General features: G+C 42.0%; 1 protein-coding gene across 4 annotated transcripts in view; it reads right to left on the bottom strand.

Moving 5' to 3' along the window:
- Positions 1 to 6250, bottom strand: part of EIF4B (eukaryotic translation initiation factor 4B) — a 28012-nt gene extending 21762 nt beyond the window's left edge. For all 4 annotated transcript variants that reach the window (XM_068561428.1, XM_068561429.1, XM_068561430.1 and 1 more), the window contains exon 1: positions 6150 to 6250. In XM_068561428.1, coding sequence (XP_068417529.1) covers positions 6150 to 6162 — 13 coding nt within the window. In that variant the 5' untranslated portion in view covers positions 6163 to 6250. The remainder of the gene's footprint in view (positions 1 to 6149) is intronic.
- Between the last annotated feature and the right edge of the window lie 7407 nt (positions 6251 to 13657).

Genomic DNA, 13657 nt, shown 5'->3' with positions numbered 1-13657 from the left:
CCTAGCTCATATGCAAAGGCCTAGGGGAAATTTTAATTTGAATAAGACACAAAGCATACCTCTGTGGTAGAACGCTTATAATATACAGGCTTATTTTAGTTGTCCAATTTAAAAATAAGTGTCTGGGACTAGTATGATGCTAGCTAGAGATCTTTACCTTCATGGGGTTTAACGTAGTATCATGATCTGTCTGGTCACTGAGAAAATAAAAATAGAATTGGTGGTCAGTCATACAGTGAGGTCAAGTCCAACATAAGAACAGTAAGAGTTTGACTGAGGGATCCCTTTTCCCTTTGTTTTATATATGAATCTAATACCAAAACAGCACAGTCTGGAATTAACCTGCCCTTTGGTCTGATTCTGGCTTACATCAATTTTCTAAATCAGAGTTTCTCAACTTTTACCCCTTGACTCTTGACAAACAAGTCTCACACTCTCCTTTAATGTTATTTGAAATTTCAAAATAATAAATAAAATATCATGACCAAAAAAATATTAAAGCACTGTTTTAGAATGTCTTTTCAAATCATACATCTCCCTCTCCCCTGATTCTGTGACTGGCCCCTCCAAAAACTTCTGGCTGAGAAATCACTGCTGGATGATGGACAGTCTTCAATTAAAGACAGGCTAAAATTCTTTCACAAGATCCCTAACTTCCATTTCTTTAAATCTAGGAGCAGCATTGACTCAATCACAATATAAGCAGCAGATTTAAAGGAACAAGCCTTTAAAAAGTAAAATGAATAAACCTAAATGTTTGCTCCACTCTATTTTATTTCAGTAACCGAGAAACAATGTTATCTAAATTCTCCTTGTGCTTTGCTCCTTCAATATCTAGGTCCATTTCATGTTTAGGATTTCAACAATGTTCTCTTCTTTATAAGTAAAGCATCATTTAATGTTCTAGGGGTATCAATCCCTTGACACAATGATTGAACTAACTGAACTGAACTGTTTAAAATTAAGCAGGTCCAACTCTTAATTTTCTTTAAATCTTATGTGAATTGGTTAAAGTTAAACCAACCACCTAATAAACAAAACACATTCCAATTACTTAAGACCAAATCCACATGGACTAAGAGGAAAAAAAAACATATGTCCCAGAAATTTTATTAAATCCTCTAACTGCCTGCTTGTCTCATTACAATTGCATTTGATTCACTAAGTACTAGGTACTTGTGAAGGTCTTTATATACTCATCTAGGTTAAAGAAAAGATCTTACAATTGCAGTCTTCTTAATTAAAAAAACAAGCTTTGTTATGACATATAAAAATAAATACTACAACTGATCAGCTTAACTCTTTGTTTCTCAATTTCTGCACCACTGACATTTGAGGTTGGGTAATTCTGTGTTGGGGGGCGGTGGGGTGTCCCGTCCATTGTACGATATTTAACAGCATCTCCAGTCTCGACTTAGATGTCAGTAGCAACCCCCCCCACCCCACTGTGACAAAAATGCCTCCAGACATTGCCAAATGTCCTCTGGGATGGGTGAGACAAAACTACCCATGATTGAGCACCACTGCTCTAAGTGGTATTTTCATATCAATAAATAAGTAGACAAACAAAAGGAAACGCTAGCCCTATATGAAGCACATCAGCAGAAAAGTGACTACATTAAACCAAGTCTTCAGGACTATCAGGCTGTAGCAAGTAAAAACGCTTCCTTTATTTTTCTCAGAATGTTTTCCTGTTATAACTCCATTGTATTAGTAATAAAAGCACCAACTGACAGATATTGGAGTGATAAAATCTATGGAAGTGCTGTTTTCCTTAAACAAAACAGAAGACACCTTAAAGTACTTTAACCAATAAAGCTTATTTGCTGTACAATGCAGCCCTACTTCTCCATCTTTCTTAAACTAGTATCTCTTATTTAGGAAGGAGAATTCACACAGCTCTTAACATTCAGATGAGGAGTTGTCAAAAATTTTCTTAATTTTAAATCTTGCCAGACTAAGTCCCACTTATTTTACAGGGTTATCAAGTCTTCTGAATGTGTTAGCAACTACAGACTAGGAGGGCTTCCCTGTGGCACAGTGGTTAAGAATCTGCCTGCCAATGCAGGGGACATGGGTTCGATCCCTGGTCCGGGAAGATCCCACATGCTGCGAGGCAACTAAGCCCGTGCACCACAACTACTGAGCCTGCGCTTTAGAGCCCGCGAGCCACAACTACTGAAGCCTGCGTACCTAGAGCCCGTCCTCCGAAACAAGAGAAGCCACTGCGTTGAGAAGCCCGTGCACCACAACGAAGAGTAGCCCCCGCTCACCGCAACCAGAGAAAGCCCACGCACAGCAACCAAGACCCAATGCAGACAAAAATAAATAAATAAGTAAACTTATTAAAAAAAAGACTAAGTCAGTCAGAAAGTGTCATAAAAACCCGTACAAAATCACAGCATTATTCATAACAGGCAAAAAACTGGAAACAATCCAAACGCCCACCAACTGAGGAATAGATAAATAAAATGTAAATGTCCATACAATGGATTTGTCAATAAAAAGGAATGAGTATCCATACATCCTACAAAATGGATGGATGAACCCTGAAACATGCTAAGTGAAAGAAGCTAGCAACAAAAGTCCACCCACTATATGATTCCATTTATGTGAAACGTTCAGGATAAGTAAATACAGAAACCCAGTAAGATTAATGGCTGGTGAGGGGAGAAGAGAAATGACTGCGAATGGGCAAGGTGTTTCTTTCTGGGAAGTGAATCCTGCCAGTCTCCAGAATTAAAAACTAATTAACGATCAACAAATATTTCCTTAAAGAAACAATACTGTATAAATGCAATCTACTCAAATACCAGAGTGCCTAGAACTGAACTAATCTGCTGATTAGAGCCCAGCACGAAAAGATGTTTCATACAATGCAGTACAGTATCATGATGTTGAGAGGCTTCAACCTTTACTATGCTGTTTAGCAGAGTAGAGAATAAAGACTAAGTCAGGACCAATAAGCTCCACCACCTTGACTCCTATGTTCAGTTGTCATGGGACCTCTCTTCTCTGTCCAACTTCTTCATCTTGACACAATCTGAGGAAAATGCCACACTGTCTTTTCCTTACCTCTCCACACTACTCAATTTGATCACTTACATAAAATATATAAAATAAGTGTCCAATACAACATCATGCAGATAGATCACTACACAAAGTACTTGCAGCTTTTCTGTAAGAGAGAAGCTATAAAAATTCAAGAATAACTTCTTGCTTTGGGCATTTTCCTACCATTAGGACCACAGCAGTATCCATTACAAATCTAAGAAACTGACTTTGGTGTGTGCACTTATAAATGTACATACACATACTTAATTACAAACAAGCAGTTAAAAAAAAAAAACACCCCAAAATCCTTAAGTTAATTCTTTCCCCCATGATCAGGAAAACAAATTCTAGGATGTTTTGAGACAAAGACAATGTAGTAGGGTATCCTATCTCAAGCTATACATGGTATGTGACATACCTCAAAGCTGTATAAAAGTATATACATTTTTTAAAAAAGTGACATTACTTAGAAATACGATGTTGTACCTTGGTACTTCTCTCTGTATTTGTACTTGAATTTTCATAAGGAGTTTTAACCTTGGCCTTCTGAATCTGGGTATCTTACTCCCAGAATAACAAACATGATACAGGAAGGAATATAAAAATAGGTAATACGTGAACAGCATATAATAGCAACCACTGAAACTATTTTTCACTATAAGGATCAGAATTGTATAAAAACAACCACTGGACACTATCCTCTCCCCATAAAAAATAATCAAGATGCCACATATAATTCTGGAAAGTGCTATGCAAAAGAAAGGCCTTGTGTGGGCATAGGTACACTATTTACAATCTCAAAGCAGTCTAGTCTCAAAAACTGTTAACCCGTATCAAATACATTTGATCCCCCATAGGTAAGGAGAGTAGATTCAATAGTCAGCTCTGGGACACTCCTGTTCTTGAAGTTCAATAATGGGTCACACTGGATACTGGTATTACTGCAAAGAATTTTTGGGTCTCACTTAACAGTAGAAGAGGCCTATGAAGTTTTATCATGTATTTTCACCAAAAAAATGTAAGATCTGTTTTTTCAACAAGACACCAGGCACCCTCAAGAAGTATACTGAAAATACACTAATTTTACAGACTCATTAATACAGTCATCTGGGAATACTGGTCACTCAACCAAGTCAATGCAATGGGAAAGGATTCAAAGTGGGGAAAGAAATTTGATAGTTTCTCAAGGGCAGACTGTCAGATGCAACCTTCTGCCTGGATACTAGCATAAGTGTCCCTTACACATACTACACAAGCTAAAAAGATTCATGGAACCGAATGAAATGAGATGAGGGCTTCCAGGCAGGTAAAGTGGAAGAACAGGAGGAGACCTCACTAAGCACATCCAATTTAACCAGTCTGGATTTCACTCAACTCTGTAAAATGAAGGACAGATTGTTAATGGTGTCTTCCACCTCTAAAAATTCCACACAAGTTTTGAGAAAGGGAATACAGGCTTTTCACTAGATTATGACACTAAGCTATCAAGATGGCAAATTCAGGCCAAATAAGTAGTTCAGATGAAGCTCTTGGGCAGCATCCCAAACTTAGGGTGACATGGAAGCCAACCTTGTTAGTTCCAAGTTGATAATGGAGAAGAGTGAGAAGTTTCAAAGATTTCGACCTTACTCTGCCATCAGCACGCAGTGTGACCCTGAACGAATCATTTCATCTTCCTCAGATGGGAGACACCAGTATCTGCCTATGTTATCTCACAGAACATCAAATTAGACAACATACATAAAAGTGCTAGGTCCACGTCAAGCGCTACACTAATAAAAGGTATTATGTTCAAATGCACCTCAACTCCCTCAAAGACACACATCTCTATGTAACAGAGGCGAGAAATCCTTGGTGAAAAATGAGTGTCCGGAGATAACAGTTGTTCAATAAATGTTTTGTAGAATGCAGGGTCATGCCAGCGAAAGGAGACCATATCTGCCAAACTAAAATTACTGCTACGAAATGTTGGCACAGCTCACTAAGTCCATCAGAAACGCAAGTAGACTTGCATGTCAGTGATATTCCCTCTCCCAAAGTCTAAAAAAGAAATCAGCTCCAACCACTAATATTCTAGTATTATTCTAAAAGCACCCCCAAGCACTTGTGCAAATATCTTCCAAAAAAAAAAAACGCCCAACTCCACCACTGGGGCTATCAAAACTCGACCAAAATCAAAATGGAAATTGTCAAGGAATCAGATCTTGCTCACCATCGTATCTCCAATACCTAGAATCGTGCTTGGCACGTATATAGCTCACACTCAGTAAAAATGTGTTGACTGAATAAGAAAAAAGCCTAGAAGAAATGTAGGTCTCCACCCTGTTTCTCTCCTCCAACACGTGGGCGCCCCACACCGGGTTCCCCATCCCCATCTAACTCCAGTAACTTCAACCTCCAAACCTAACACGTTTACCCTTGTAAAAATATAAGGGCCGAGTCACACTCTAACAGAGGAAGGTCAGAAAGTGGAAGGACCTAAAAAAGGAAGCAGCACAGGTGCGTAAACCTTCCCATCTGGGCTCTCGCGCGTGCTTTTAAGGAACGCCCGTCTCCACCACCCTCGTCTCTTCTACCGCGCACGCGCACCGCCGCCTTCCCCGCCCCTCCACCGACTCGCGCTCGCGTTCTAACTGCCCCCCCCTTTATTCCCTGCCCCCACTCCCGTCCGCAAAGGCCTCGCGCCTCGGAGACCTGGTCTAGTGTGCACCCGTCCGCGCGGCAACCGCCTCTTTTTCTCCTCCACGCCTTCACGCGGGCATAGTGCTTCACGTCTATGAGAAGGCCTCACGTCTCCCGCGGCTCTTTCTGCGCCTCCTCCTCACTCCAAGTCAAGCCAGAGTCCACCATTGCTCCCAAGTCCAACCTCGCGCATACGGGGTGAAAAGAGTGTGAGGGGGAGGGGAAGGTGTCCTTCCCCTCCCCCCAAACATCCCGAGGCGATAACCTCACATGGCCTAGCCGCCAGCCTGCCGCAGCCCCAAAATCCGAAGGGAAGCGGTGCCGCCCACCCCCCGACTCCAGAGAACCAATGGATCAGGGTCGGAGAGTCGCTTCGGATCCCGGTCCTTGGCCGCGCTCGGCCGCTCACTCACCTGAGGCCGCCATGTTGGGAGAGGGAGAGAGAACGCAAAAGACCCGGATGAGGCAGTCACGTGATTATAGCGAGCGCGTCGGGCTAGGAGACGCAAAACTGGGAGGGGGCGGGGAGGCGAGGAGGGACACAGGAGGCGGGGCGGCGCTGCTCTAGGTTCGTAAAGCAGCGCGAGGAGGTGGCGCGGCGTCCGACGGGAAGCCCTGCGCGACATGTGGCCAAAGAGGTGGGGCCTGGGCTGTCGCGAAACCCCACACGCTTTACGTAGGGCTACGCGCGGACGAGGGGCAGGGTCTGAGCCCGGGGCGGGGTCTCCTGATCCGCAGACTTCCGGCCGGTGCGGAAGGGGCGGGGCCGCGCTTGCAGGTTGTATTTCTCTGGCACCGAATGGCAGCTGGCTGGAACCCAGAATGGGCGTGCCACAGTTGGTTTCCTGAAAGGGAAGATTTTGAGTTTCTTTGTAAATCGCTTTTTGTTAAAGCAAAACAAACCCAGTATTCTGCTTAAGGATGGTTTTAATTGGGCATGTTTAGAAGGAATAAGTAACAAATATTGAACACAACTTGCCACGGGCTTTTACCTCTTTTAACCCTTCATTTTACCGACTAAATTCAGTCAAACTCAGGCCCTTAGGATTTCACAGCCGAGTGCTATCCATGCTTCCTCTAGCTAATGCTATATTTTTATCATAGATAGTAGTTAATTCAATGAAAATTTTCATTGAGCGCTTACCATGTGTCAGGCACTGTTGTTGGCATTTTGGGTACAACGGAGAACAAAACTGCTCCAAAGGATGTTACAGTTCAGTGAGGGAAAGACAGACAATAAGCAGTGAATAAATAAAATATTAGAAATGATAAGCACTCTGCAGGTAAGTAAGGTGACTTAATAAAAGTGTTTTTGTGCAACTTTAGATTGCATGGTCAGGGAAGTCCTCTGAGGAAGTGACATGTAAACTGAGATCTGAATTACAAAGAGCCAGACCCGTGAAGAGCTTTAGCTGAAGGTAGAGGATGCACTACCAGATCAAATGCTCCAGGGCAGGAACATGTTGGCAAGTTGAGGAATTTAAAAGCTGGTAGCTGGAGTTTGGTGAGGGAAGGGGGAGAGTCGTACAAGATGAGGTTTGAGAAATACGTAGGGGTTGGATCATGTGAGGCTCTGTGAAGCAGGTTTAGGAGTTTGGATTTTATTCCAAGTGGATTGGGAAAGCATGGAAAGATTTTATGCAAGGGAATGTCATGACTTGAATAAAATTTGGAAAAGGATTACTTAGTATTTTGATGTGGGTGGTGGTTACATAAGTGTATATTTATGTACGTCAGGTTGTACAGTTAAGCGTTGTGCAATTTACTGTATAGAAGTCACACTTTAATTTAAGCAAGGACAACAAGATTACTCAGTTAACTGAATGGGGAGTGGATTATACACATGCACTAATGGAAGAGAAAGACCAGTTAAAAGGTTCTTGCTGCCAGGATCTCACAATGACTTTTCATGGACTCTAGGTACTTTTGCCTTCATAGGCCCTTTTCTCCAAAAAACAGTATTAAAAATTATATTTTACGATTGTCCTGGTATAAAGACCAATATATTAATATTATACATTTTCTTTGACCTAAACATTTCTTTTTTTAAAAAATATTTATTTATTTATTTTTATTATTATTTTTTTTGGCTGCACCGGGTCTTAGTTGCAACACGTGGAATCTTCATTGCTGTGTGCAGCATCTTTTTTTTTTTTTTTTTTTTTAAGTTGCGGCATGCGGGATCCAGTTCCCCGACCAGGGATCGAACCCGGGCCCCCTACATTGGGAGCATGTAGTCTTAACCACTGGACCACCAGGGAAGTTCCTATTTTTTTCTTATAATTTAAAAATAAACTAAAATGTTTTTATGGGCCCCTTAAAGTATGGTGGGGCCCAGGCATTGTGCCTGCTGTGCCTACTGGATAAGTCAACCCTGGTGTAATCCTGATGAGAGAAGTTGGTGTTTTAGGCATGAATGAAGAGATGGAAAGGGATAGATGCAGATATATTTTGGAAGTGGACTTCATGATTGATTAGATATGAAGGGCACAGGAGAGGGAACTCTCCCAACTTTTTGGCATGAACACTTGGATGATGCCATTTACTTAGTCTCTGTCTCAGAAAGTCAGGAGGGAATACTGTAAAGAAGAGAGCCTGAATTCTAGTGTTGACTCTGCCCAAGTCTCTGGCTGGTCATTGAAGTGTGAATGCATGAACTGTTCAGCTGAGGAAAGCAAAAAAAAAAAAAAAGAGAGAATTGAACTGAGATCTGAGCTGCTGTCTACCTCATGTGAGAGAGAGAGTGTGTAGTTTGGGTCCAACCAATTTAATTGCTTGCTAAAATGAAAACATGAACATTTTTGGAGGATGCCTTAGTTCCTTGTTCCTGCTGTAGGAAATTTCCACAAATTTAGGGGCTTAGAAAAACACAAATTTATTCTTTTATGATTCGGGGTCAGAAATCTGAAATGGGTTTCACTGAGCTAAAATAAAAGTGTTGACAGGACTGCGTTCCTTCTGGAGGCTCTATGGGAGATTCTGTTTCGTTGCCTTTTCCACCTTCTGTATAAATGCCCATGTTCCTTGACTCATGGTCCCCTTCCTACATTTTCAGAGCCAGAAACATTGGGTTGAATCCTTCTTGTACTGATCACTTTGACTCTGGCTTTTCTTTCTGCTACCCTCTTTCACTATTAAGGACCCCTGTGATACATTGGGCCCACCTGGATAATCCAGTATAATCTTCCTATTTTAAGGTCATCCAGTTTGCAACTGTAATTCCATATGCAGCCTTAATTCCCTTTTGCTGTGTAATATAACATATTCACAGGTTCCAGAAGTTTGGATGTTGTCATCTTTGAGAGGGCCATTATTCTTCTTGCCACAGAGGGATATAACAGAATCTAGAGTCTTCAAAACATAACATTCATGATGTATAGGATATAGTCAAAATTATTCAACATGTGAAGAACATGGAAAACGTGACCCATTCTGGAGGGAAAAGACAACAGAGGCCAACCTTGAGATGAGCCAGATGTTGAAATGATCAGACAAGGACTTTAATGCAGCTATTATAACTGTGCTTGTTGAGTTAAAGTAAAATATACTTGTAATGAATGAAAAGGTAGGAAATTTCAGCAGAGAAATAGAAAATATGAAAAGAATGAAATGGAAATTTTCAAATTGAAAAATACAATATCTGAAATAAATTTCATGGATGAGATTAAGAGCAGAAGAGAGATGATAGGAAAGAGTCTCTATACTTGAAGGCAGATCAACAGAAATGATCAAATCTGAAGAGAGGGATAAAAAGATTGGAAAAAAAAAAGTGAACAGAGCCTCAGGGACCTGTGGGCCATATCAAACGATTGAACATGTTACTGAAGTCTCGAAAGGAGAGGAGAGAAAGAGATAGGATAGTAAATATTTGAAGAAATAATACCCCCAAACTGTAGATTTGGTTAACCACATTTGGTTACGATTCGGGAAGCTCAGTAAACACTGAACAGTGTAAACATAAAGAAAACTGCATTGGCTTATCATAGTCAAAATGCTGAAAACCAGTGATAGCAAGAAAATCTTGAAAGCATTCAGAAAAAAAGTGACATCATATACAGGGGAACAATAATTTGAATGGCGATGGGCTTCCCATGAACTATAGAGTCCTGAAAGCAGAGAAACAAGATTCTTAGAGTGCCAGAAGAAGAAAGCTGAGGGGAAATGACACCAGAGGAAATTCAGATCTTCAGGAAAGAATGGAGAGTTTCAGAAATCGTAAATTGCTGCATAAATATAGAAGACTTTTTTCCCTTTTAATTTTTTTAAAATGCATCTGATTGTTAAAAGCAAATTTTAGAACATTGTGTTGTGGGATTTATGATGTATTTAGGTGTAATGTGTATATTACAACTATAGCGTAAAGGGTGATGGTCCTTCTGTCTGAAGAGATTCAATATTAACTCTAAGTAGGCTATGAAAGGTTAAGGATAGATATTCTAAGCCTTAGAACGGGAACTTTAAAAATAATGCAGAGGGCTTCCCTGGTGGCACAGTGGTTAAGAATCTGCCTGCCAATGCAGGGAACACGGGTTTGAGCCCTGGTGCGGGAAGATCCCACATGCTGCGAAGCAACTAAGCCCATGCACCACAACTACTGAGCCTGCGCTCTAGAGCCCGTGAGCCACAACTACTGAAGCCTGAGCGCCTAGAGCCTGTGCTCTGCAACAAGAGGAGCCACTGCAATGAGAAGCCCGTGCACCGCAACAAAGAGTAGCCCCTACTCACCGCAACTAGGGAAAGCCCGCGCACAGCAATGAAGACCCAATGCAGCCAAAAAAAAGCAGAGAAGTAATACACTACCAAATGTAAAATGGATAGCTAGTGGGAAGCAGCCGCATAGCACAGGGAGATCAGCTTGGTGCTTTGTGTCCACCTAGAGGGGTGGGATAGGGAGGGTGGGAGGGAGCTGCAAGAGGGAGGAGATATGGGGATATATGTATATATATAGCGGGTTCACTTTGTTATATAGCAGAAACTAACACACCATTGTAAAGCAGTTATACTCCAATTAAAAAAAAAAGAAAAAAAAATGGGTTAGTTGGAAACCTTTAGGGTTTCACAATTGATGGGATGCTTGTGTAAACTATGATAGTGTGCCTAAAGTCAATAAAACTTACTTAAACAACTTAAACATAGACTAGGATTTGGAAATATAAACATCAAGGTTTTATTAGTGGTGGTATCTGGATACATGAAAATATCTGGAGGCATGTGATTTTCCTATGACTTTTTTTCACTTAATTGTATCTTAATTATTCTGTAGTAAGTATTGCATTTGTAATAAGGAAAACTAGAATTAATCTAAAAATAAAATTTACTGTAAAAGGAAAATGAGTTGGTTTGGGGGCTCTCAGTGAATAAAAATTATAATTCATTATAAACCAATTATTTCACTTCTGGTTTGCTATGTTTTAATTTTATGCTTAGCTGTGAAAAACAGTTTGTTCCAATTAATTCCTCTTGCTGGACATTTAATTTTACTTCCCAATTAAACCCATATATTGGAAAAAAAATAATGCAAAGAAGTATAGCTAAAAATCCAATAAATTAATTAATGTGGGATTTAAAAAGTTATTTAATCCAAAAGAAGGCAGAAAAGGAGGAACAAATGGTAATAATTTTAAAAGCCAGAGGGGAAAAATAAGATCTATAAAGCAAGCACTTTAAAGGGACAGCACATAAATTGTCTTCCTGAATGACGTTTTACATGGGGATTCGTAATTTCTAGAGCCTAGTAGTGCAGGTTCTTGTTGCAGCTCTGTTCCTACTCAGCTCTGCAGAACAAGGGTAAACAGAAAAACGCAATGCAAGGGGAAGTAAAGTGGATAGAATATAGAAGAGTATTCTTGACTATGAGGAATTGGAAATATGCAGTGGCTGGAGCACAAGAACATTTTGAATCCTCATCTCTGGAGAAAAAGCAGGCATCCCTCAGTGGTGTGCCCAGGAAAGTGGGAAAGAGATGGCTAGGTGTGGGTGTGGGTTCTCTCGATAACCAGCTACCTTGGGGAGGAGAGGAAAGGCAGAAAGTCACCTGCCAGTGTAGGGTTCTATTGTGAGCTAGCCCCTGGTAGCATTCCACAAGGTTCTCTCCCTGCCCTCCTCTCTTTTTGCCCCAAAGGCTATGGATGCAGATGCCTCCAGGAGTCAGGCGGCTAATGGGAATATTTAAGCAGCCTGGTAGGCATTGTGGCAAACTGCATACAGAGCACATGCTCCCTGTGGCAGAGACATTTACTGCTCACCCCAAATCCATAAGCTCCCCATTTCTCAGCTCCCTACTGGGGGGAATGTGACTAGTTCTGGCAGACAGACTGTCAGAGGAAGGAGCTGTGTCCCATCAAGTAGGAAGCATGTTAAAAGCTATGCAGAAGCTTGATCTGAACAGCTACTGCTCCCTGCTGATCATGGAGACCATAAGTTGAACTAGAGCCATAACGTGTAAGCAGCCTGGATCCCTGAGTCATTGCCAGGAGGAAAGCTGCTCTGGAGAGTTGCCCGACTGACCCTGGACTTTGAGTGAACAAGAAACAAATCTTCATCCTAAGCTCCTTCTATTTTGTAGCCTAGCCTACCCTATACACTTCCTTTAAAGGCACCAGTCACAACTCAGCTCAGACTCTTATTATCAAGTGAAATGTTAGCCCAGTGTCACCAAATCTTCCAGTTTCTGCAAGATAAACCAGAAATAAGGGTTTTCTGGTGAAAATTCTAACATTTAAAAGTAGATGTGGGTCTTCCCTGGTGGCGCAGTGGTTGAGAATCTGCCTGCCAATGCAGGGGACACGGGTTCGAGCCCTGGTCTGGGAAGATCCCACATGCCGCGGAGTAACTAGGCCCGTGAGCCACAACTACTGAGCCTGCGCGTCTGGAGCCTGTGCTCCGCAACAAGAGAGGCCGCGATAGTGAGAGGCCCGCGCACCGCGATGAAGAGTGGCCCCCGCTTGCCACAACTAGAGAAAGCCCTCGCACAGAAACGAAGACCCAACACAGCCAAAAATAAATATAAAAATAAATAAATAAATAAAAGATTACTATTAATTAAAAAAAAAAGTAGACGTTAGGGGGCTTCACTGGTGGCGTAGTGCTTAAAAATCCTCCTGTCGATGCAGGGGACACGGGTTTGAGCCCCGGTCTCTGATGTCCCACATGCCATGGAGCAACTAAGCCTGTGTGCCACAGCTACTGAGCCTGTGCTCTAGAGCCCGCGAGCCACAACTACTGAAGCCCATGTGCCTAGAGCCCATGCTCTACAACAAGAGAAGCCACCGCAATGAGAAGCCCGCACACGGCTATGAAGAGTAGCCCCCGCTCACCGCAACTAGAGTAAAGCCTGTGCGCAGCAATGAAGACCCAACGCAGCCAAAAAAAAAAAAAAAAGAGTAGACGTTAGGGACTTCCCTGGTGGCACAGTGGTTAAGACTCTGCACTCCCAATGCAGGGGGCCAGGGTTTGATCCCTGGTCAGGGAACTAGATCCCACATGCATGCCACAACTAAGAGTTCACATGCCACAACTAAGGAGCCCGCAAGACACAACTAAGGAGCCTGCTGGCTGCAACTAAGACCCGGTGCAACCAAATAAATAAAGTAAATTTTTAAAAAAAGTAGATGTTAATTTGGAAAATAAAACCTTGTGTAGCCCAAATAAAACATTCCTGGGGGTCAGTTTAACCCTGGGGCCACTAGTTGCAACTCGAACTCTGCATTTTCTTCCTTAGTGACTCATCAGTTCCCAAAGCTTCTGTTGTCACTCCTGTTCAGATGGGGCAGAGACCAAATCTTTGTATCACAGCTCCTGATGAGCTCAGTAGATGCCTCCAACTCTGGGTTTCTTGCCCTGGTCTAACTTGTGGAGGGCAGCTCTTGAGTGCTAAGCCATGAGTCCTACCTGGCTCCCTATAGCCAGCACGGATACATGC

Source organism: Eschrichtius robustus, chromosome 13 (assembly GCF_028021215.1).
Source record: "Eschrichtius robustus isolate mEscRob2 chromosome 13, mEscRob2.pri, whole genome shotgun sequence".
Lineage (NCBI taxonomy): Eukaryota > Metazoa > Chordata > Mammalia > Artiodactyla > Eschrichtiidae > Eschrichtius > Eschrichtius robustus.
The sequence above is the reverse complement of the archived record's forward strand: the minus strand, read 5'-3'. Positions and strand labels throughout refer to the sequence as shown.